At 45.9% G+C, this 26616-nt stretch overlaps 1 protein-coding gene across 1 annotated transcript in view; it reads left to right on the top strand.

Moving 5' to 3' along the window:
- Nucleotides 1–26616, top strand: part of LOC137551286 (vomeronasal type-2 receptor 26-like) — a 62810-nt gene that overhangs the window by 33169 nt on the left and 3025 nt on the right. Inside the window, exon 4 of the mRNA XM_068271336.1 lies at nt 699–822. Within this exon, the coding sequence (XP_068127437.1) occupies nt 699–822 (124 nt within the window). The remainder of the gene's footprint in view (nt 1–698; nt 823–26616) is intronic.

Here is a 26616-nt window from a genome sequence, read left to right on the forward strand (position 1 = left end):
GGGTGGTTAGGTAGCGGGGTAGGTTGCCGGGTGGGTGGGTAAGGTAGCCGGGTGGGTAGCTATCCGGGTGGGGGGCCCGACTCCTATCCTCCCTCACTCACCTCGGGGCCCCCCTCCCGGTATGCGCGGCGGCCGGCGGGAGAGCAGAAAATACAGGAAGTCTCCGGCCGGGGCTGCAGCAGACGCTAGAGGCAGCTGCTGCTTAGTTTCCGATATGTCTCCAAGTTGGAGACCAAGCGGCAGCTGCCGCCCCGGCCGGAGACTTCCTGTATTTTCCGCTCTCCCGCCGCATGAGGGGGGGGGGGGCCCGAGGTGAGGAGGGGGGGGGCCGAGGTGAGGGGGGAGGACAGGAGTCGGGGCCCCCCAGGTTAAAAAATAAAAGATAAAAAAAAAAAAAAAAAAAAACCTGCAATACTTAATGGGCCCCTGAAGCAGCGGAACTTCAGGGGCCCTCGTGCGGCGGCACGGCCTGCACGGCCGTATGTCCGCCACTGGTCAGATTTCTAATACTTACTGTAAATGACAGCAACATAGGAGAGAAGCAATTTATGGTTTGTTTTGCTCTGGAAGAAAATAACTTCTTAACTGTATATGTTTTAAATGTTAAGATTTATGCGGCAGTTCCTCTTTAAGCAGCTTCCATTTCTCTTTATTGAAGTGTCATCCTTTAATTTACATTGCACCTTATATTATCTTAGGTACCACAAGGCCGCTGTTCTGAACCTTGTCTCCCAGGGACCAGGAAAGCACTGAGGGAAGGATATCACATCTGTTGCTATGACTGCGTGCCATGTTCAGATGGAGAGATATCAGTCACTATAGGTATATGTCTGCATTTATTTATTTTTTCATTTGTTCGATGACATATTGATTAGATTGCTGCTATGCATGAACTTATTCTACTTCCAGTCTGTTACAGTAACACAATATAAGCAGTGGTGGTGGCTGGAAGATTAACGCTAATGGAACATGAAAGCCTCAGTGAATTTTCTAATACTTCTTTGACCAGCTAATAAGTTTATTGGAATGGCAACAGAAAACAGGAGTGGCAATGCACACCGATTTTATTAATCACAAACAGATACACAGGCAAGGTGCATGGCCTGGCAGTCGTTTTGCAAGTGACTCTCGCTTCTTCAGAGACCAACACCAATATTAAAATGGAGCACCAGTTTACAGGTTTAAATAGCCAAGAAAAGCAGAGGACTTATCCCTTGAAACCCGTCCCACTACCGGACGGAAAGTGCATAGTGAGCACCTCCCTGAGCCACCCGACACCCATCAAGAAAGGGGACCGCCCCTTCCAGGATCCATCCCACTGGGGTATCCCTGCCATAGACAGGCTCTCATTTAATCCCACCGTGATCTCCTCTGCACTTCCTGAGAAGGCAGTAGCAGTAGGAAGCAGTTGCATGTCAGCTTGGTTAAGGTAACAATAACTACACACCATCAAGCCAGAAATCCCCTGTATGGAAGGTACAAAGGCACACTTATAAAACAAAGCAGAACCACTGACTTTTACAGTTAAAAACAATAGAGATGACAACAATTAAACACATTCTCACTAAGCTGTCAATTATGAATTGTGCAGTAGTACAGAGGTGCCAGTAGTGTAAAATTCAATAAAAGTTTTAAAAATAGGGAGGTTAGTGGTGAACAGAGGCGCTTAGCTGATCTACCTAAAACACAAGTTGTTGTACTCCTCCCTATAGCCTGATGAAGTGGGATATGCCTACGAAACGTGTTGCACTATTTTGGAGTATGTGAATAAATTATTTTTGTTGAAAAAAAATCAACATTATCTTGTATCTGCATTGGGGAGGTAAGTCCACCACTAACCTCCCTATGTTTAGACCTTTTATTGATTTTTACACTACTGGTGCCTCTGTACTACTGTACAAAGTATTGAATCCACCCCTGGTGGAGGGGATTTGGACTACAGGGAGAAACTTCTTAATACTGAGTGGGGACAGGTCTAATATGCCCTACCTGCCTATACAGTGGTTACCTGGATGGTAACCCAGACTTGTGAGTATAATCTTATACTTACCTTTCATCTCCATAATTTCCAGTACATACTACACTATACCAGGCTCTCTGTGTCTCCCTCCCTTATCGGTGTAACAAACGGTGTCAGCAATAACAAGGTTCTGATTATTTGGTGATCTGCAGTATCACCAATAATGCAGATACTATATCTGATTATATGGTGATCTGCAGAATCACCAATAATACAAATATAGCAACACAGAGAATACCTTAGTCACACTTTATTGCACTGAGTGTAGTGATTGGTGCAAACAGTAAGTACTGATAGGTTTAGCAACACCTCACCAGAGGAGCTGGTGGGCACTAACAGTACTGAGCCCCTCACCAGAGACAAAGGTTCTCTGGTGAGAGTAGAGAGGTCAGACTAATCGATTCGGCAACAGACAGGCAGATAAGGTACAAAATCAGAAGGCAGATCGGAGTGAGGGTAAAGGTAGCCATACACTGGTCGATTTGCCATCAGATTTGACCAACAGATAGATCCCTCTCTGATCGAATCTGATCAGAGAGGGATCGTATGGCTACCTTTACTGCAAACAGATTGTGAACCGATTTTAGCCTGAAACCGTTCACAATCTGTTGTGGTGGCGGTGCTGCCGCCGCTCCCCCCCCCCCCCCCGCATACATTACCTGCTCCGCCGGTGCGACTGCCCCCGGTCACCGCTGCTCCGTCTCCGCTCTGGTCTCCAGGTCCGGCATGCTTTACTTCTTCCTGCCCGGCAGGAAGTTTAAACAGTAGAGCGCCCTCTACTGTTTAAACTTCCTGCCGGGCTAGAAGAAGTGTTGCGGGAACGATGTGACAGCAGATTTGATCCCAGTGGTCGAATCTGCTGTCGATCTGGTGGGAATCGGCCTAGTGTATGGCTAGCTTAAAGCAATAGTTGGCAACGATATCAGATAGGCGGAGGTACAGAATCAGGAGACAGACTCAGAGTAATGTTCAGGCAGAGGTCGGCAATAGAAATCAGATGACTGAGGTACAGAATCATAGAGCAGATAGAATGGTCAGAAACAAGCCAGAGTCATACACAGAAATACAATCGTAACAATAATTAAGCTATCAAACAGATCCTAAGCTTAGTGTGAATTCCCAGCTCCTGCCGGTTCTAACACACTAGGGAACTAACTAAGGTCTGAGCGCTAACACGAAGTATTCGCAACAGCAGACAAGGAGCATCTGACAGCCGGCCCCCTTTATGCTGAGGATCACTCAGCAGCGCCGCCCAGCCAATCAGCGGCGAGGCGCGTCCCCCGTGATGTCAGCCGACCCGCAGGTCAGCTGATGCGTCTACGGGACGCATAAAGGTCTCGCCGCTGGACGCGCGCATGCGTAGCTCTGATGCTGTGTGCGGGCGAGAGTCCCATGCACGGCGTGTGCAGCGGATCGGCGGGGATGGCGGTGGCGGTCAGGCTGCATTCCGAGACCGCCATATCCCCGCCACTCATAACAATCGGTCAATTATGAAGCACCAGGAGCAGTGAAGGGGGAGGAGCAGGAACAGCCCCCATCTGCAAAACCTTACATTAGAACTAGCAAGGGCAGAAGGAGGAGAAAAAAACAAAGAATAAGAAAAATGAGGGAAAGGAAGAAAGTCCCAGAAAGAAACCACAGAAAACAGAAGAAAAGAGAGTCCACACACAAAATAATCTGTGCTTCTTCCTTTAGAAGATACTGATCCCTGTTGCCTCCCCTATGAGTGGTAGCTACCTGTTTAAGGCCCATAAACCGAAGCACATTAGGATTGGCTGCATGATCTCCCCTAACATGAGCTATCAATCTCCCTGCTCCTTTCTCTGTTTCAATCGATTTGAAGTGGTCCTGAAAACTTGTACACCTCTGTCTTGTCATTTAACCAATGTAAAATCTCCCGCATGGACAGACAACCACATACAGTAGACCATGTAAGGTCTGCTGTGCCCAGTCAGCGACGAAATGCCGAGACCTGGGCTGCAGCTCAGACTTCCGAGTCTCGGCAAGCCGCTGACATCGGTGGAACGCAGGAGACCCCGCAGACCTCATTGGAAAGGTGGAGGATGCGCTCTCAGTACACGGTCCGCCGATGTAAACAGTGACACTCATGTGCATACTTGTGTGTCAGCTGATTAGCTGACACACTGAACTTATTGGTTTGCTTTCAATTCTGCCTTTTGTTTTTTTTATAATTTGTTTTTTTTGTAAAGTTTTCAAAACCATACAGAAATAGTAGCAACATTTGAACATATATGACCAGCTATTTCCAATACAGACATCTTAAACAGCGACTATGTTAATACAGAGTAAAAAGGTATTGTGGTATAGAAGGCATTGGGTTAATGTCAGCAATTGTTCATTATCATGGCCACTCTGGGCTGAACCATCGCTGAGTATAAGGGCCTTGGTGTTTCCAATGTCAGACAGTAAATTGGAAAAAAAAATCTGCCTTTTGTTGATTGGTTAGTCCTAGTATTTTAACCTGGTTTTTGCCCCCAGTCATCACCTGTGATAGTATTTAGCTTTGGCTTGTTGCTGAGTAGTGCTCACTGTCTTGCTTGCTTCCTGCTGCCGACTATTGCCTTGTACTTTTACCACGATTAACCTCTGCTTGATTCCTGTTGCCGACCACTACCTTGAACTGACACACACTATACCTGCTGGATTCCTGTAAAGGTCTCGCCGCTGGCCGCGCGCACGCGTAGCTCTGATGCTGTGCACGGGCGAGAGTCCCGTGCGCGGCATGCACAGCGGAGTGGCGGGGATGGCGGCGGCAGTCAGGCTGCACTCCGAGACCGCCGTATCCCCGCCACTCATAACTGTACCTCCCCCTTGAGGCGTTGACTCCGGAAACGTTTTACACGGTTTCTCCGGATGTAATTCATGAAAGCTATGTCTCAACTCCTCCGCATGAAGACGATGGCCCGGTACCCACGATCTCTCCTCAGGCCCATACCCCTTCCAGTGGACCAGATACTGCACTGAACTCCGAACCCAACGGGAATCGAGAATCTCCTCAATCTCGTATTCAGGCTCTCCATCAATTTAACAAAGACACATGAAAAGATTTTGTACCTCTCATACTAGCAGGCAGTGCAATCACATATGTCACATCATTGATTTTTTGGGAAACGGGGTACAGGCCTATAAATCTGGGGCCCAATTTGGCCGAGGGTTGTTTCAATGCTAGATGCCGGGTTGAAACCCACACCATGTCCCCAGGAACAAATTCCCATTCCACAGATCGCTTCTTATCAGCCTGTCTTTTCTGGGTTAAAAAGGCCTTTTCCAGATTTCTTTTAACCATAGACCAGATGTCCCTAAAAGATCTCTGCCAATCTTCCATTGCCGGAAGAGAAGAGGACACCACCGGTAACAGGGAAAATTTAGGAGATCTCCCCGAAACCACCTGGAAAGGAAAGAAGCCTGAAGAGGCACTTTTTAGATTGATTAGAACTCCGCATACGGCAAGAATTTTGCCCAATCCAACTGAGCATCGGCCACATAGCACCTAAGGAACTGTTCAAGTGACTGGTTGACCCTTTCGGTTTGTCCATTGGTCTGTGGGTGATAGCCGGAGGAGAATGACAAGTTCATTCCCAGATGATGACAAAACCCTCTCCAAAACCTGGACACGAATTGGACTCCCCTATCTGACACCACATTTTCCGGTATCCCATGCAACCGAAAAATGTGCTGGATGAAGAGATCTGCCAGTTTCTGTGCTGAGGGGAGTCCGTCCAGAGGGATAAAATGAGCCATTTTGCTGAACCTGTCGACTACCACCCAGATGACCGTTTTACCCTCAGATCTAGGAAGTTCGCCCACAAAATCCATGGACAGATGGGTCCATGGTTGCTCAGGCACCGGCAATGACTGGAGCATGCCCACCGGAGCCTGTCTGGAAGGTTTACTTCTGGCACAGACCGAACAATCTCTGATGAACTCCTTACAATCTGAGACCAGGGACGGCCACCAGACGCATCTAGTCAGCAAATCCTGCGTTCTAGCCACCCCAGGATGCCCTGCATTCTTATGTGCATGAAACAACTGAAGAAGTTGCAGGCGATAATGCAGTGGCACAAACAGAACCCCATCGGGTTTCCCTTCGGGAATGTCCTGTTGATAGGGACCCAAAGTAGACAACCAGTCCTCCCATGTGTTGGTGGCTGCTAAGACAACTTTCTCGGGCAGGATGGTCTCAGGGGTTGGTGGCTGTACTGTCTCAGGCTCAAAACATCTAGACAGGGTATCTGCCTTGATGTTTTTACTTCCTGGTTTGTAGGTAATGATGAATCTAAATCTTGAGAAAAATAAAGACCATCGAGCTTGTCGGGGGCTAAGTCTCTTGGCCCCCTCTATGTATTCTAAATTTTTGTGGTTGGTGTAGACCGTAATCGTATGTTCTGCCCCTTCGAGCCAATGGCGCCATTCCTCGAACGCGAGCTTGATGGCCAACAAGTCTCGGTTTCCAATATCATAATTTCTCTCGGCGGGAGAAAACTTCCGAGAGAAAAAGGCACATGGATGCAATCTGCCCTGAAGACCAGAGTGTTGAGACAGCACCGCCCCAACCCCAACCTCTGATGCATCCACCTCCACAATAAAAGGAAAAGTGACATCAACATGCCGCAGAATGGGGGCAGAACAAAACAACTCTTTTAACGATGAGAAGGCAGAATGCGCTTCAGCTGACCAATTATAAGTGTCTGCCCCCTTCTTGGTAAGTTCCGTGAGAGGTGACACCACAGAAGAAAATCCCTTGATAAATTTTCTATAATAATTGGCAAAGCCAAGGAACCCCTGGAGTGCCTTCAGCCCTAAAGGTTGTGGCCACTCCAGCACAGCAGATGCTTTTTTGGGGTCCATGGAAAGTCCGGCAGTAGAAATGATATATCCCAAAAAGGGAACCTCAGACACTTCAAAGAGACATTTCTCTAACTTGGCATATAAAGAGTTCTGCCTTAATTTCCTTAAGACGAACCTTACATGCTCCGTGTGTTCATTCAAATTGGGTGAGAATATAAGTATGTCGTCCAAGTAAACCAGGACAAACTGCCCTAAGACTTCTCTGAAGACCTCATTAATCAACTCCTGGAAGACGGCGGGAGCGTTACACAACCAGAAGGGCATGACCAGGTACTGGTAGTGCCCGTCGGGTGTGTTTAACGCCGTCTTCCATTCGTCACCCTCCCTTATGCGAACCAGGTTGTATGCTCCCCGTAGTTCGAGTTTGGAGAAGATACATGCATCAGTAACCTGGGAAAACAAGTCATCTATTAAAGAGAGTGAATGACGATTCTTTATAGTAATCTTGTTTAGCCCTCTGTAATCAATACATGGCCGGAGGCCACCATCCTTCTTCTTTACAAAAAAAAATCCTGCTCCGGCCGGAGACTTTGAAGGACGGATGAACCCCTTGGCCAAGTTTTCTTTAACCACTTAAGGACTGCAGTCATAAAACCCCTTAAGGACCAGAGCCTTTTTTTCCATTCGGACCACTGCAGCTTTCACGGTTTATTGCTCAGTCATACAACCCACCACCTAAATGAATTTTACCTCCTTTTCTTGTCACTAATACAGCTTTCTTTTGGTGCTATTTGATTGCTGCTGCGAGTTTTACTTTTTATTATATTCATCAAAAAAGACATGAATTTTGTAAAAAAAATGACTTTTTTAACTTTCTGTGCTGACATTTTTCAAATAAAGTAAAATTTCCTATACATTTGAGCGCAAAAGTTATTCTGCTACATGTCTTTGATAAAAAAAAAACATTCAGTGTATATTTATTGGATTGGGTAAAAGTTTTAGCGTTTACAAACTATGGTGCAAAAAGTGAATTTTCCCATTTTCAAGCATCTCTGACTTTTCTGCGCACCTGTCAGGTTTCATGAGGGGCTAAAATTCCAGGATAGTACAAATACCCCCCAAATGACCCCATTTTGGAAAGAAGACATCCCAAAGTATTCAGTGAGAGGCATGGTGAGTTCATTGAAGATTTTATTTTTTGTCACAAGTTAGCGGAAAATGACACTTTGTGACAGGAAAAAAAAAAAAAGTTTCCATTTCTTCTAACTTGCGACAAAAAAAAATGAAATCTGCCACGGACTCACTATGCTCCTCTCTGAATACCTTGAAGTGTCTACTTTCCAAAATGGGGTCATTTGTGGGGTGTGTTCACTGTCCTGGCATTTTGGGGGGTGCCTAATTGTAAGCACCCCTGTAAAGCCTAAAGATGCTCATTGGACTTTGGGCCCCTTAGCGCAGTTAGGCTGCAAAAAAGTGCCACACATGTGGTATTGCCGTACTCAGGAGAAGTAGTATAATGTGTTTTGGGGTGTATTTTTACACATACCCATGCTGGGTGGGAGAAATATCTCCATAAATGACAATTTTTTTTATTTTTTTTACACACAATTGTCAATTTATAGAGATATTTCTCCCACTCAGCATGGGTATGTGGAAAAATACACCCCAAAACACATTATACTACTTCTCCTGAGTACGGCAATACCACATGTGTGGCACTTTTTTGCACCCTAACTGCGCTAAGGGGCCCAAAGTCCAATGAGTACCTTTAGGATTTAACAGGTCATTTTGAGAAATTTCGTTTCAAGACTGCTCCTCACGGTTTAGGGCCCCTAAAATGCCAGGACAGTATAGGAATCCCACAAATTACCCCATTTTAGAAAGAAGACACCCCAAGGTATTCCATTAGGAGTATGGTGAGTTCTTAGAAGATTTTTTTTTTTTGTCACAAGTTAGCGGAAATTGATTTTAATTGTTTTTTTTCACAAAGTGTCATTTTCCGCTAACTTGTGACAAAAATAAAATCTTCTATGAACTCACCATACTCCTAACGGAATACCTTGGGGTGTCTTCTTTCTCAAATGGGGTCATTTGTGGGGTTCCTATACTGCCCTGGCATTTTAGGGGCCCTAAACCGTGAGGAGTAGTCTTGAAACCAAATGTCGCAAAATGACCTGTGAAATCCTAAAGGTACTCATTGGACTTTGGGCCCCTTAGCGCACTTAGGGTGCAAAAAGGTGCCACACATGTGGTACCGCCGTACTCAGGAGAAGTAGTATAATGTGTTTTGGGGTGTATTTTTACACATACAGATGCTAGGTGGGAGAAATATCTCTGTAAATGACAATTATTTGATTTTTTTTTACACACAATTGTCCATTTACAGAGAGATTTCTCCCACCCAGCATGGGTATGTATAAAAATACACCCCAAAACACATTATACTACTTCTTCTGAGTACGGCGATACCACATGTGTGACACTTTTTTGCAACCTAGGTGCGCTAAGGGGCCTAACGTCCTATTCACAGGTCATTTTGAGGCATTTGGATTCTAGACTACTCCTCACGGTTTAGGGCCCCTAAAATGCCAGGGCAGTATAGGAACCCCACAAGTGACCCCATTTTAGAAAGAAGACACCCCAAGGTATTCCGTTAGGGGTATGGTGAGTTCATAGAAGATTTTATTTTTTGTCACAAGTTAGTGAAAAATGACACTTTGTGAAAAAAACTATAAAAATCCAATTTCCGCTAACTTTTGACAAAAAATAAAATCTTCTATGAACTCATCATACACCTAACAGAATACCTTGGGGTGTCATCTTTCTAGAATAGGGTCATTTGTGGGGTTCCAATACTGCCCTGGCATTTTAGGGGCCCTAAACCGTGAGGAGTAGTCTTGAACCCAAATGTCTCAAAATGACCTGTGAAATCCTAAAGGTACTCATTGGACTTTGGGCCCCTTAGCACAGTTAGGCTGCAAAAAAGTGTCACACATGTGGTATTGCCGTACTCAGAAGAAGTAGTATAATGTGTTTTGTGGTGTATTTTTACATATAACCATGCTGGGTGGGAGAAATATCTCTGTAAATGACACATTTTTTATTTTTTTTTACACACAATTGTCCATTTACAGAGAGATTTCTCCCACCCAGCATGGGTATGTGTAAAAATACACCACAAAACACATTATACTACTTCTCCTGAGTATGGCGATACTACATGTGTGACACTTTTTTGCAGCCTAGGTGCGCTAAGGGGGCCAACGTCCTATTCACAGGTCATTTTGAGGCATTTGTTTTCTAGACTACTCCCCACGGTTTAGGGCCCCTAAAATGCCAGGGCAGTATAGGAACCCCACAAGTGACCCCATTTTAGAAAGAAGACACCCCAAGGTATTCCGTTAGGGGTATGGTGAGTTCATAGAAGATTTTATTTTTTGTCACAAGTTAGTGAAAAATGACACTTTGTGAAAAAAACAATAAAAATCCAATTTCCGCTAACTTTTGACAAAAAATAAAATCTTCTATGAACTCATCATACACCTAACAGAATACCTTGGGGTGTCTTCTTTCTAAAATGGGGTCACTTGTGGGGTTCCTATACTGCCCTGGCATTTTACGGGCCCAAAACTGTGAGTAGTCTGGAAACCAAATTTCTCAAAATGACTGTTCAGGGGTATAAGCATCTGCAAATTTTGATGACAGGTGGTCTATGAGGGGGCAAATTTTGTGGAAACGGTCATAAGCAGGGTGGCCTCTTAGATGACAGGATGTATTGGGCCTGATCTGATGGATAGGAGTGCTAGGGGGGTGACAGGAGGTGATTGATGGGTGTCTCAGGGGGCGGTTAGAGGGGAAAATAGATGTAATCAATGCACTGGGGAGGTGATCGGAAGGGGGTCTGAGGGGGATATGAGGGTTTGGCCGAGTGATCAGGAGCCCACATGGGGCAAATTAGGGCCTGATCTGATGGGTAGGTGTGCTAGGGGGTGACAGGAGGTGATTTATGGGTGTCTCAAGGTGTGATTAGAGGGGGGAAATAGATGCAAGCAATGCACTAGCGAGGTGATCAGGGCTGGGGTCTGAGGGCGTTCTGAGGTGTGGGCGGGTGATTGGGTGCCCGCAAGGGGCAGATTAGGGTCTAATCTGATGGGTAACAGTGACAGGTGGTGATAGGGGGTGATTGATGGGTAATTAGTGGGTGTTTAGAGGAGAGAAGAGATGTAAACACTGCACTTGGGAGGTGATCTGATGTCGGATCTGCGGGCGATCTATTGGTGTGGGTGGGTGATCAGATTGCCCGCAAGGGGCAGGTTAGGGGCTGATTGATGGGTGGCAGTGACAGGGGGTGATTGATGGGTGGCAGTGACAGGGGGTGATTGATGGGTGATTGACAGGTGATCAGTGGGTTATTACAGGGAATAACAGATGTAAATATTGCACTGGCGAATTGATAAGGCGGGGGTCTGAGGGCAATCTGAGCGTGTGGGCGGGTGATTGGGTGCCCGCAAGGGTCTAATCTGATGGGTAACAGTGACAGGTGGTGATAGGGGGTGATTGATGGGTGATTGATGGGTAATTAGTGGGTGTTTAGAGGAGAGAATAGATGTAAACAATGGATTTGGGAGGTGATCTGATGTCGGATCTGCGGGCGATCTATTGGTGTGGGTGGGTGATCAGATTGCCCGCAAGGGGCAGGTTAGGGGCTGATTGATGGGTGGCAGTGACAGGGGGTGATTGATGGGTGGCAGTGACAGGGGGTGATTGACAGGTGATCAGTGGGTTATTACAGGGAAGAACGGATGTAAATAATGCACTGGCGAATCGATAAGGGGGGGGTTTGAGGGCAATCTGAGCGTGTGGGCGGGTGATTGGGTGCCCGCAAGGGTCTAATCTGATGGGTAAAAGTGACAGGTGGTGATAGGGGGTGATTGATGGGTGATTGATGGGTAATTAGTGGGTGTTTAGAGGAGAGAATAGATGTAAACAATGGATTTGGGAGGTGATCTGATGTCGGATCTGCGGGCGATCTATTGGTGTGGGTGGGTGATCAGATTGCCCGCAAGGGGCAGGTTAGGGGCTGATTGATGGGTGGCAGTGACAGGGGGTGATTGACGGGTGATTGACAGGTGATTGACAGGTGATTGACAGGTGATTGACAGGTGATCAGGGGGATAGATGCATACAGTACACAGGGGGGGGAGGGTCTGGGGGGGTCTGGGGAGAATCTGAGGGGTGGGGGGGTGATCAGGAGGGAGCAGGGGGCAGTTTAGGGACTAAAAAAAAAATAGCGTTGACAGATAGTGACAGGGAGTGATTGATGGGTGATTAGGGGGGTGATTGTGTGCAAACGGTGGTCTGGGGGTGGGCAGGGGGGGGTCTGAGGGGTACTGTGGGCGATCAGAGGGGAAGGGGGGGCAGATCAGTGTGTTTGGGTGCAGACTAGGGTGGCTGCAGCCTGCCCTTGTGGTCCCTCGAACACTGGGACCACCAGGGCAGGAGGCAGCCTGTATAATACACTTTGTAAACATTACAAAGCGTATTATACGCTTCCTATCCGGCGATCGTCGGGTTAACAACCCGCCGGCGCTTCCGATTGGCCGGCGGGTTGACGTCGCGGGTGGGCGGAGCCTATTGCCGGCGGATGCGCGCGCATCCCAGCGCGCGATCCCCGGCCAGAGAGTGCCCCAGGACCTGACGCCAATCTGCGTTACGTGGTCCTGGGGCTGCCACTTTGCCGCCGCCAATATGAAGTAGGCGGTCGGCAAGTGGTTAATATAATCCTGCATAGCAAGCTTTTCAGGACCGGAAAGGTTATATAAATGGCCTCTAGGGGGCATACAACCTGGTCTCAACTCAATGGGACAGTCAAAACTTCTATGTGGAGGAAGTTTGTCTGCCGCTTTGGGACAAAAGACATCAGTAAACTCAGTATAAGTTGCGGGCAATCCTTGCATTTGAACCTTGGTAATGCACATGGTCACTTTCTCCAAACAATGATGATGACAGTAGGAGGACCAGCTTAAGAGCTGCCTGGAACTCCAGTCAATCTGAGGAGAATGCTTTTGCAACCATGGCATACCAAGGATCACGGTGGAAGTGGCCATCTTGAGCACAAAAAATTGTATTTGCTCCCTATGCAGCACCACCACCTGACATAACAATACAGGAGTTTGAGACAGAGGTTGTTTCCCCTGAAGTGGAGAGTCATCCACTGCAGTAACAAAAATCTGTCTGTCCAAAGAAACAAAGGGAACTCCCAACTTCATAGCAAAATCATAATCTATGAAATTGGCTGCTGAGCCCGAATCTATGAATGCCTGGGTGGACAAAACTCGATCCTCCCAGGTAATAGAACACGGGAGAAGTAAACGATTCTCATTTAGAGGTAACACAGGCTCGCCTAGGGTAGTACCTCTAGCTACACCTAGGCGGCAGAGTTTTCCGCCTTCTTGGGACAATTATGTACCACATGGCCCTTCTCTGCACAGTATAAGCAGAGCCTCTCTGTTCATCTCCGATTTTTCTCTACCTCATCCTCAGACAACTTGGATTGTCCGATCTGCAACAGCTCATCTGGAGGAAGAGAAGGAGATGGAGAAGATGAAGTGATAGGACCGGGTCTCCCCGCGAATTTACCTCGGGTTTGTCTTTGGTACCGAACCCGGCGATCTATTTTAACGGCTAATGAGATCGCATCATCAATAGTCTTGGGTTCCGGATGGCTTAACATAAGATCGGCCACTGCAAACGGTCCCCATCTAGCCGACACAGCTCACCTTCTAAATTTTGCAGGGTATGTCTCAACGTTGTTATGCCCCTGCCTGAGAGTTTTGAGTTTCCTCTGAGCCGTAACTGCCAAATCGGGATCGTCATATATAATCGCCATAGTTTTAAAAAATTCCTAAACAGACGTTAAAGCTTAATAACCAGTAGGGAGACTGTAAGCCCACGACTGTGAATCCCCAGATAATAGAGTTTTAATGAAAGTCACCCTCTGACCCTCAGACCCTGATGACGTAGTTCGTAACTCAAAATACGAAAGGCAATGGTTTCTGAAATTCTGAAAGTCAGACCTGTGCCCTGAAAACTTTTCAGGGAGAGGTATCCTGGGCTCCATAACAGGGGATGACACTGGTGCATTAGTTGCCTGAAGGGTGCGTACTACCTCAGACAACTGGTTGATCTGTGTCTGTTGAGCGTTAAGTTAGGCCGTTAACATTGGTTAGGTCGTTAACGGCCATGGTTAACAGTTCAACTTGACTGCACAGTGTCTCCATAGACATTTTTTGGTCTGCTGTTCTGTAACAAATGGTGTCAGCAATAACAAGGTTCTGATTATTTGGTGATCTGCAGTATCACCAATAATGCAGATACTATATCTGATTATATGGTGATCTGCAGAATCACCAATAATACAAATATAGCGACACAGAAAATATTGAGACCTTAGTCACACTTTATTGCACTGAGTGTAGTGATTGGTGCAAACAGTAAGTACTGATAGGTTTAGCAACACCTGACCAGAGGAGCTGGTGGGCACTAACAGTACTGAGCCCCTCACCAGAGACAAGGGCTCTCTGGTGAGAGTAGAGAGGTCAGACTAATCGATTCGGCAACAGACAGGCAGATAAGGTACAAAATCAGAAGGCAGATCGGAGTGAGGGTAAAACAATAGTCGGCAATGATATCAGATACAAGTACAGAATCAGGAGACAGACTCAGAGTAATGTTCAGGACGAGGTCGGCAATAGAAATCAGATGACTGAGGTACAGAATCATAGAGCAGATAGAATGGTCAGAAACAAGCCAGAGTTATACACAGAAATACAATCGTAATAATAATTAAGCTATCAAACAGATTCTAAGCTTAGTGTAAATTCCCAGCTCCTGCCGGTTCTAACACACTAGGGAACTGACTAAGGTCTGAGCGCCAACATGAAGTATTTGCAACAGCAGACAAGGAGCATCTGACAGCCGGCTCCCTTTATGCTGAGGATCACTCAGCAGCGCCGCCCAGCCAATCAGCGGCGAGGCGCGTCCCCCGTGACGTCAGCCGACCCGCAGGTCAGCTGATGCGTCTACGGGACGCGTAAAGGTCTCGCCGCTGGCCGCGTGCACGCGTAGCTCTGATGCTGTGCGCGGGCGAGAGTCCCATGCGCGGTGTGCGCAGCAGATCGGCGAGGATGGCGGCGGCGGTCAGGCTGCACTCCGAGACCGCCATATCCCCGCCACTCATAACAATCGGTCAATTATGAAGCACCAGGAGCAGTCAAGGGGGAGGAGTAGGAACAACCCCCATCTGTAAAACCTTACATTAGAACTAGCAAGGGCAGAAGGAGGAGAAAAAAATAAAAAATAAGAAAAATGAGGGAAAGGAAGAAAAAGTCCCAGAAAGAAATCACAGTAAAGCATCTAGAGAGAAGACAGGGAAAAAAGAAGAGAAAACAGGAGAAAAGAGAGTCCACACACAAAATCATCTGTGCTTCTTCCTTTAGAAGATACTGATCCCTGTTGCCTCCCCTATGAGGGGTAGCTACCTGTTTAAGGACCATAAACCTAAGCACATTAGGATTGGCTGCATGATCTCCCCTAACATGAGCTATCAATCTCCCTGCTCCTTTCCCTGTTTCAATTGATTTGAAGTGGTCCTGAAAACTTGTGCACCTCTGTCTTGTCATTTTACCAATGTAAAATCTCCCGCATGGACAAACAACCACATACAGTAGACCATGTAAGGTCTGCTGTGCCCAGTCAGCGACGAAATGCCGAGACCCTGGCTGCAGCTCAGACTTCCGAGTCTTGGCAAGCCGCTGACATTGGTGGAACGCAGGAGACCCCGCAGACCTCATTGGAAAGGTGGAGGATGCGCTCTCAGTACACGCTCCGCCGATGTAAACAGTGACACTCATGTGCATGCTTGTGTGTCAGCTGATTAGCTGACACGCTGAACTTCAATTGGTTTGCTTTCAATTTTGCTTTTTGTTTTTTTTATAATTTGTTTTTATTGTAAAGTTTTCAAAAACATACAGCAATAGTAGCAACATTTGAACATATATGACCAGCTATTTCCAATACAGACATCTTAAACAGCAACTATGTTAATACATAGTAAAAAGGTATTGTGGTATAGAAGGCATTGGGTTAATGTCATCAATTTTTCATTATCATGGCCACTCTGGGCTGAACCATCGCTGAGTATAAGGGCCTTGGTGTTTCCAATGTCAGACAGTAAATTGGAAAAAAAAATCTGCCTTTTGTTGATTGGTTAGTCCTAGTATTTAAACCTGTTTTTTGCCCCCAGTCATCACCTGTGATAGTATTTAGCTTTGGCTTGTTGCTGAGTAGCGCTCACTGTCTTGCTTGCTTCCTGCTGCCGACTATTGCCTTGTACTTTTACCACGATTAACCTCTGCTTGATTCCTGTTGCCGACCACTACCTTGAACTGACACACGCTATACCTGCTGGATTCCTGTTGCCAACCTTGCCTTGAACTTGGACTACACTTTGCTTGCTGCCTGAATTGACCCTTGCTTGGACACGGATTGCATGAACTTTTCCAGGACTGACTTTGGCCTGTCTTGACTACGATAACTCTTGAAAGCCCTGTCTTGGACCTGCTTACCGTTTCCTGGAGCTCCTGGCTTCCCTGCCTCTGGATTCACTCATCTGGATAGCCTTATTCATTAGGACTCAGATGACTGTCTTATATATACATATATACATCTTGTGTGCCCAAATTGCATTGCTAAAGTATTCAGGTTCTGTCTGGTAATTGGCTATCTGTCAGCCTGTATGCTACATCTGCCTGCAGGGTATTGTTAGTATTGTGTTAGGTAGGAGATTCCACAGGTGTTATGGGCTGGGCTCTGGGTCAGTCATACGGGCATACAGTCTGAACTGTGGTTATTGACAAGACTAACCTGACAGACCACATATTTTGATCTGCAATGCAAAAACTCCCTTATTGCAATCCTCTAGCCACCCAACTGTATTATTTTACTTAAGGGTAAATTGGTCACAGTTATTGCAATTGCGACATTTGAAATTGCCCATTGGACGTGATCTATCTTGTCAGTACAATGTACATGGTACCCTGAACTCACTACACACCCCCAGATCATCAATCATACGTGTTCAATTGAACAATATCAGTGGTTTCTCACTAACCACTGTTTTAAGTTTAGGGCTTTCCTTCAAGTGATTATTTGTCAGGTTTGTCTGGTCAACCACTATAGGTCAGGCCGTATGTCCATATGCCTGACCTATAACCCAGCCCTAACAACTGCAACAAACTCCTACCTAACATAAACTACAACACACCCTGAAGGTAGATGTGGCATACACAATGACATAAAGTGACTCACCAATAACACCTGAGACAGAGTAAGCAATGAGTACAGTACAATATAGGGTGATGTACAGTCACCTAAGGCCTAGTAGTGTGGGCAGTCCAGATGACTGAAGCAGGACAGGACTAGAGGTATAGAAGTCCAGATTAATCGTAGTCGTGGAAGTCAGTGCAATGTCCAGTAACAATCCGAGGTCAGCAACAGCTAATCAGGCAGAAGTGTGGTCAGGATAAGCCGAGGTTGGCACCAGATAATCAGGCAGTAGCGTGGTCAGGAATAAGCAGAGGTTAGCAGCAGGTAATCAAACAGAAGCGTTGTCAGGAACAAGCAGAAGTTGGCAACAAAGTTTCCAATATGAGAGTGCATACCCAGCAACAAGACAAAAGCAGAATGCTATCACGGGCGATGACAGGGGGCACTCTCAATGCTTAAATATATAAAGTAATCAATCAGAACTGAACAGAATACAAAAATCTGCTTCCAGTGTGTCAGCGATTAGCTGACACATGTGCATCATTGTAAACAGTTTACATCTGCAGAGTGCGTATTGAGAACCCATCCTCCGCGTGCCCAATGACATATAATGCGAGAATCACCCTGCGTTCCAATGACATCAGCCCCCCGTTGGGACCCGGAAGGCCGGGTATCGGCGTGCTGACGTCTTATAGCAACAGACCATACATTATTATTTAGCATTTATATAGCACTAACATCTTATGCAGCGCTGTACAGGATATATGTATATATATTGTCTTCTCTTGTCATTGACTGTCCCTCAAAGGAGCTCGCAATCTAATTCCTACCATAGTCATATGTGTATGAATGTATTATATGTATTATAGTCTAGGGTCCATTTAGGGGGAGCTAATTAACTTATTTGTATGCTTTTGGGATGTAGGAGGAAACCGGAGTGCCCCCACAGGAAACCCACGTAGACATAGGAAGAACATACAAAGTCCTTGCAGATAGTGCCCTGGCTGGGATTTGAACTGGGGACCTAGCGCTGCAAGGTGAGAGCGCTAACCACTACACCACCTTGCTGCCCACTACGCCACCATGCTGTCCATTAGACCAGTTGTCCAAAATGCTAGTTCTTTACCTGTCAGACTTCGGGGAGAAAGCAAAGATGAAGGGCGTATTTTGATTTTTACTTTGATTTTGGGCGACAGAACCTTCTCCCTTTTGATTTCTATCTTCTCCACCCTTCCTTTTTCAGAGAGACTTTCAAGGTCTGGCATTGGCCCTATTAAATGCATCTGCTAGGACAGATAAGGGGTACCCTCTTGCCATTAGTCTATACCCCAACTCATTGCTTTAAATTTCAAAGTGCCAAAGTGCTCCTGTCTACAATTATTTCAATACATGATGGGGGCGATTACTGGAGTAAGCAAGTATAAAATTGGTGGCCATGGACTTCCTAACCCACCTACTCAAAAGCTTATCATCCATGAGGAAGATGATCAGATCGAGGAATTCAAGGCGATCACCACCACACACCCATAAATCTCATGTTCAAATCATTTGCACAGAGCCATTGCACAAAACTCCTGAAAAAGTGCTTCCCCTCCTTTCCAGATCATAAGGGGAGGTCACAGAGGAATTGGCTGAGAGCCTGTCTATGGCGGGGTTACTCCTATGGGACAGACCCCGGAAGGGACGTTCCCCTTTCACCCTCAGTGTGGGTCAGACAGCTTGGGGCGGCACTCAGTATGCACCACTCGTCCGGAAGTGTGACAGGTTTCAAGAGATACGTCCCTGCTTTTCTTGGCTATTTAAACCTTTAAAATGGTGCACCTTTTTATTATCGGTGTTGGTCTCTGAAGGAGCAAGAGTCACCCACAAAATGGCTGCCATGCACCTTACCTGTGTATCTGTTTGTGATGAAGATGGACTAAAATCGGTGTGCATGCAACTCCTGATCCCCAATATCTGTTTTCTGTTGCCATTGGAATTGACTTTTTGTATGTCTGGAGAGACAGGAAGACATTGTTCCCTTAGTTAGCTGCCTTGTTACCATCTGGTTTCAACCCTTTTTTTTTTTTTTTTGCTACTTTTGTATTGTATTGAAAATAAGCTATTGTATAACTATAGGACCCTGTCCATGCTGCCTTAGAAGAAAATAGACTGGAAAATCTCCAATAGGGATGAGCGAGAATGCCTCATGAGAATTTTCTCGAGAACACTCAATGGTTACGCACATTTTTGACAAAATAGTTTAGCACATTACATTGATTACACTGATGTCAAAGAGACCAACGTTTTTAAGGGTTAAAAACAAAGCCTCAATACATCTTACAATCACCAAATGTTCTAGGTATGTTGGGGAAAATAGCAAAAGCAGTGAATGTGCAGCCAGTTTGGAGGGACCACCTAACCTGTTTATGGTATATGGAACTGGAATGAAACTGGAGTAACCATAAGAAAGTAATACACACATGGTTTGGAATGTACAAACTGTGGCATACAGATGGTATACATGAAGCATAACTTTTGTAACCCAAAAATATAAAAAAAAAAAAAACATAAAGAAAAAGATGGACAGGACAAGTGAATTGCTACCTTGAGGTTTGTTGATAGCATGAAAGTCAGTAAAAAAGGTTTTAGGTACATGAAGCTTTCAGGGCCGTAAGCATGACCTGAAATTGTGGTGGCGGTGGTGATAAGTAGTGTTGGGCGAACAGTGTTCGCCACTGTTCGGGTTCTGCAGAACATCACCCTGTTCGGGTGATGTTCGAGTTCGGCCGAACACCTGATGGTGTTCGGCCTTTTAAGTTCGGGTTCGCCCCGAACTACTGAATGGCCGCCGAACAGGGCCGAACAGGGCTCCTGTTCGGCCGAACAGGGCCCTGTTCGCCCGAACATGCCGCAATACGGCCCCCCTATGGGGTCGCAGGCATAAGGGGGGAGCATGCTCCGATCGCGGGGGGGGGGGGGGCGGAAATTCCCCCCACCCCCTCCGCTAGCGCTCCCCCCTCTGCCCGCTTCCTCATAAAAAAAGTTTAAGGCAAGTTAAATAGTACTTGGTGGCTGGCCTGGCACTGGCAGTGGAGTGAGGAGGAGTCCGAGTAGCAGAGTGACGCGTTGAGGGCGGGCAGTGGGCGGTTCAGCGATAGTACCCTTGTGGTACTTCCGCCCTTTCTCTGACCTCACGTCCTCTACGTGATGACGCATACGAGGGTACGCGTGATGCGTACCCTCGTATGCAGAGGACGTGAGGTCAGAGAAAGGGCGGAAGTACCACAAGGGTACTACCGCTGAACCGCCCGCTGCCCGGCCTCAATGCGTCACTCTGCTACTCGGACTCCTCCTCCTCCTCACTCCACTGCCAGTGCCAGGCCAGCCACCAAGTACTATTTAACTTGCCTTAGCTTTTTTTATGGGGAAGCGGGCAGAGGGGGGAGCGCTAGCGGAGGGGGTGGGGGGAATTTCCGCCCCCCCTCCCCCCCCCCGCGATCGGGGCATGCTCCCCCCTTATGCCTGCGACCCCATAGGGCCCCCAAAATGGGCATGTTCGGGGGTCCCATTGACTTCCATTGAGTTCGGCGTTCGGGCCGAACATGCCGAACATCTGGCCCATGTTCGGCCTGTTCGGCCCGAACCCGAACATCCAGGTGTTCGCCCAACACTAGTGATAAGTGTCAGCTCAGGACACTAGTAGCCGTGTGGGCCATAGAACCAACAGGAGACCACATTGGTAGATAACATCATGGACTGGATGAAATCAGGAATGTTACCCGTAAAGATGTATAAAAAAGTGGAAACTTTCAACCAAAAAAAAAGTGGACCTCAGAAAAAGTGTGTGAAAGAATAATGCAGTAGCAGTGTGGCCTCAAACAAGCTATTGCAAGGTAGACCACATTAACAGCAATGTTGAAAAATTAACTGCAACTTTTTTTAACTTTGGAAGTAAAAGTAGGAGAACACAGAACAGATGTACAGCATATGTCACACTCAATGACTACCATTTTTTTTGAAAACGGGGTAAAGCATTAAAGAGGAACTCCAGTGAAAATAATGTAATAAAAAGTGCTTCATTTTTACAATAATTATGTATAAAGGATTTAGTCAGTGTTTGCCCGTTGTAAAATCATTCCTCTCCCTGATTTACATTCTGACATTTATCACATGGTGACATTTTTACTGCTGGCAGGTGATGTCAGTGGAAGGAGATGCTGCTTGCTTTTTTGGCAGTTGGAAACCGCTGTAAATAGCTGTTATTTCCCACAATGCAACAAGACTCCCACAGTGTGATGTCAGAACAATGGTCCTGACATCACACTGTGGGAGGGGTTTCACCACAATATCAGCCATGCAGAGCCCTATGATGATCCATTTGTGAAAAGGAAAAGATTTCTCATTAGGTTAGGCCAGGCATGGGCAAACTCGGCCCTCCAGCTGTTATGGAACTACAAGTCCCACAATGCATTTGCCTTTATGAGTCATGACTGTGGCTGTCAGACTCCTGCAAAGCATTGTGGGACTTGTAGTTCCGTAACAGCTGGAGGGCCGAGTTTGCCCATGCCTGGGTTAGGCTATAGTAAAAGATTGGTAAAGATTACCAATTTCCAGTGCCCTTTTTATGGGGGCCTTTTTTACATGTACACGGATGGCATTGCAGTGGCACTGCACCCAGTATAACAAATGTTCTGTTGCTGCTAACTTAGACAATATGAATGATAATACACTCAAAAAACACAATTGGCCCACTGTGTGCATGTCAAGTGAAGCAGACATTACAATCCTTGTTTAACCATTTCTGCTGCTGGGAAATGAGCCTCGCCACCTTCATTTATAGTTTCAAACCAATTTATAAATGTAGTCCCTTTTTTTTTCATCTTTGTGTGGAGCGCAGTGCAGGTTACTTTCACTTGTAGTGCAAATCAGGGTGTGCCTACTCGCTGCAAAACTAAGGAGTGTGGTGAGAAGAGTTTTAAGACCCGCCCACAGAGGCTTTGGAGCCACTCACATTACAGATGTTAGTGGCTTAACATGATTGGCTGAATTTTTAAGAGCAGCTTCATTATTGGCTGAAGTGTGAGCAGAAAGTTTTGCAGGACACATGCTGCAATCCTGCTTGCAGACGTATCGGGGCCACGTACATGAAGCAAGTACCTTTATTCAGTGACAGCTGCAATTTTAACCACTTAACATCTCAGTCGTTTTCAGCTTATGCATCCGAGCAATGTTCACCTCCCATTCATTAGCCTATAACTTTATCACTACTAATCACAATGAACTGATCTATATCTTGTTTTTTCCGCCACCAATTAGGCTTTCTTTGGGGGGTACATTTTGCTAAGAGCCAATTTACTGTAAATGCATTTTAACAGGAAGAATAAGAAAAAAAATGAAAAAATTCATTATTTGTCAGTTTTCGGCCATTATAGTTTTAAAATAATACATGCCTCCATAATTAAAACCCACGTATTGTTATTGCCCATTTGTCACGGTTATTTCACCATTTAAATTATGTCCCTATCACAATGTATCGCGACAATATTTTATTTGGAAATAAAAGAGCATTTTTTCCGTTTTGCATACATCACTATTTACAAGCTTATAAAAAAAAAAATAGAGAGAAATATTTCATCTTTACATAGATATTTAAAAAGTTTAGACCCTTAGGTAAATATTTATGTTTTTTTTTTTTTATAGTAATGTTTTTTTTGTTTTTTTTTATTAAACATTTTATGTGGGCATTTTTGGGAGGGTGGGATATAAAAGTGTTTTATTTGGGGAAATATTGGTGTAGTGTAATGTTTTTGGGTATTTGCTTGTAGTTTTACTTTTTGGCCACAAGATGGCAATCTCGATTTTTTTTACATGACGTCACTCTAAGCGTACAATGTACGCTTAGAGGGACACAGCTTCAGAAAGAGCGAAGCTTCCGAGAGAAGCTGTCGCTTTTTCAGCGGGGGAGAGGAATCAATGATCGGGCTCCCCAGCCCGATACATTGATTCCGTGGCTACCAACTCCGCGGCCGGGAGTGCGCGTGCACGCGCGTGATCGGCCGCGGGAGCGCGCGGGAGCGCGCCTGTCCTCCTTGACGTTTTTATACGTCAAGGAGGACAAAGTGGTTAAGGAGCCCTGGATACTGTACCATCAATTTGTTCAGCCTGGCCTAAGATATACTTAACCTTGTAGTACACCATGGGCTTGATTCACAAAGCGGTGCTAACTGTTAGCACGCCTGTGAAAACCCCCTTAGCACGTCTAAACGAGCTTTTCGCGCGCAAAACTGTACGCGCGCAAAACTTTACGCGCGCACTGCACAGTGCCCATTAAAGCCTATGGGACTTAGTGTGCGCATAGGACTTTGCGCGCCTAAAACTTTGCGCGCAGTACTTAGTGCGCGATCTGATTGAGAAAACCGGTGCTAACCTACTTAGCACCCTGGTTAGCGCGCCTAAAGACTTTAGACATGCTAAGTAGGTTAGCACCGCATAGTGAATCAAGCCCCAAATGTGCTTGTACTGTATCTCCAATGGGAGGACAGAGTGGTCTTTTTGCAGCATGCTGGGCCATTTCTAGGGCATGCTGGGCCACTGCTAGGACATTTTCTGATAAAATAAACTTCTGGTAAAGTAAATCACTTTTCCAGGTCCCTTGCATTTACTCTAACGAGATTATACTGTATTTTACTTTTGGAAAGGACCACTATTTACAGAAAATGGGAGTGGCAAAGAGATCACTATTTGCACCACAGTATTCAAAATTATTTATTGCAGAAAGCAAAGAAGAATACCTTAATACATGTCAAATAAAACCAGGGCCTACTATTGTAATTATATGGTCTGCAAGTGAGGAGGATCTCCTATTCCTTTCATCCTACAATCAAACTGAAACTGAGTTACTCTCAAATGGAGATTTACTTTCTTGACACTTTCTTGAACCAAACACAAAGGCTATACAGCTGAAAGCTTGCTTACTTCTATTCTTTTTATATGACAATAAATGGTATCATCCTGATTCAAAACTTCTTGCTTTTCTTGACACCACCATTTACATTGGGTGGAAACCTACAAATGTCTATGCACCACAAACCACCAGACCGTCCCTCATACCTCAGGTAGGACAGTTTCCACCCCAAGCATTTAAAAAATTCCATAATTTACAACCAAACCATAAGATGCAATTGGATCTGTTCTGACAGGGGTGACAGAGATTAACACCTGAGCTACCCGAAGAAGAACTTTATTAAACAAGGGTACAATATTCTAATGGGGAAGCTCAAATCCAGAAGGTTAACATCACCCCTAGGATTCAGCTCCTGAAATACAAGCAAAACCAGGAAGAGATCCATATCACACTGGTGGCCACCTGCAACCCACACTTGGAAATATTAAGAAAGATTGGAAAAAAAATGTCACCCTCTTTTACACAAGGACCAGAGACTGAGAAAGATATTCCCTGAACTTACCTTCCTATTTTTATACAGCAAAAAGAAAAGGATCTCCCCAGATAATCAATACATTGACTGAATTGTGATGCATCCAAAACTAAGGTATAATAGTAATCTATATATATATATAATAGGCTAAGTGCCTCAACATTCAAGCAAGAAGAAGGCCGGTCCAAGCAAGAAGAAGAAGTAGCGCCCTGCTACTGCCCAGGGGTGGTCCTACAATTGCCGACGAGCTGGAGGGGTAGCGGGCAGGAAGGGGGTATTGGGCACAGCGGCGGTGAGGGGGGTCGGACCCCCCCTCCCTCACCTAGGTCCCCCATCTGCGCTCCCCCTCTGGCTTAAGTTCAGCAGCAGCTGCCACTATTAGTAAGAGGCAGTGGCCCGCCCACTGTGACGACAGTGGAACGCACGCTGGAACGCGGAAGAGGTGAGTCATCCCCGCCCGCTGCCTCTCACTAATAGCGGCGGCGGCTGCTGCTGAACTCAAGCTGGAGGGGGAGCGCAGATGGGGGACCCAGATGAGGGAGGGGGGCCCGACCCCCCTCCCCGCCGCTGTGCCAAATACCCCCTTCCTGCCTGCTACCCTCTTATGCGGCTTATGCTACACTGCGGGTCCACTAGTAATCTTTATTGGAACACTGAACTACAATAAAATAATTTAACTACTTGCCGACCGCTCCATGCCAATTGGCATGAATACAGCGGCAGCCCCAGGACAGCTCAACACCAACTACCATGAAGTCCTGGGGTGGGGTTTGCAGGAGATCACGCATGCCAATGCCCGCGCATCTCCGCTTGAATGTCTCTCAGCGGTGATCGCCACTAGGAGTCTGTTAGACGGCAAAACTGCCATCTATTTACATTGTACAGTGCTGCGATCTATGGCAGAGCTGTATTGGGGTCACACGGCTGTTCCCTGGGAGGCACAGGAGCGATTAGCTGTCATAAACTGATGCCTATGACAGCCGATCACTGTCATTAGCGGGTGGGGGGGATAAGAAAAAAAATATGAAAAAAAAATAGATATTTATTTAAAAAATAAATAAAAAACACAAATATATACAAAGAAAAATAAACAAACATTTTAGGAGTGATCAGAGCCCACCAACAGAAATCTCTGTTGGTGGGCAGAAAAAGGGGGTGGGGAAATCACTTGTGTTCTGATTTTTACAGCCCTGCAGAGAGTCCTTAAAGTGGATCCGAGATGAAAAACTAACTATAACAAGTAACTTGTCTATATATCTTATGTACAGTTTAGATGGTTTAAACAGCAAATCTGTCTGCATACTGCTTTAATAGAATATGATTATTTCTTCCTGTGATACAAGGGGCTTGATTCATAAAGCGGTGCTAACTGTTAGCACGGCCGTTTTCACGCGAATTTTCGCATTGCGCGCGATCGCGAATTTTCACGCGAAACGATAACGTTTTCGTGTGCAAACGTGAATTTTACCGCGAAATCAATATCATTTTCATGCGAAAATTTGCGTTTGCGCGCGAAAACTTTATCGTTTCGTGCGAAAATTCACGATCGCGCGCAATGCGAAAATTCGCGCAAAAACGGCCGTGCTAACAGTTAGCACTCTTTTGTGAATCAAGCCCAATGACAGCAGCCATGTTGTTTGTAAACATTACACAGAGGCAGGCTTATCTGCACCATCAGCACTCAGACTGAAAAAAACCTAATCCTTCCTCCTCCTCTCTCCTCCCCTCTGAAATCTCTGGCTAGTAATACCTCCCCCTCCTCCTTCCCAGGCTGAGCTCCCATGAGCCCTTGCTACTGCCAAGGCTCTCTGAAAACTGTGGGTGGGACTTATTTAGTTTATAGGGAATTAGAGTATTAAAACAAAAACAAAAAAGTATTTGGCTTGAGGAATGCCCTATAAACAATAGGAAAGGAACACAATTATGCAATGTGTAAAAGTTTATCTCGGATCCACTTTAAAGCTGCAGTGGCCTGAATTGTAAAAAAATAACCTGGTCACTAGGGGGGTGTAAGCCTATGGTCCTGAAGTGGTTAAAAACAAG

This window comes from Hyperolius riggenbachi, chromosome 1 (genome assembly GCF_040937935.1).
Source record: "Hyperolius riggenbachi isolate aHypRig1 chromosome 1, aHypRig1.pri, whole genome shotgun sequence".
NCBI lineage: Eukaryota > Metazoa > Chordata > Amphibia > Anura > Hyperoliidae > Hyperolius > Hyperolius riggenbachi.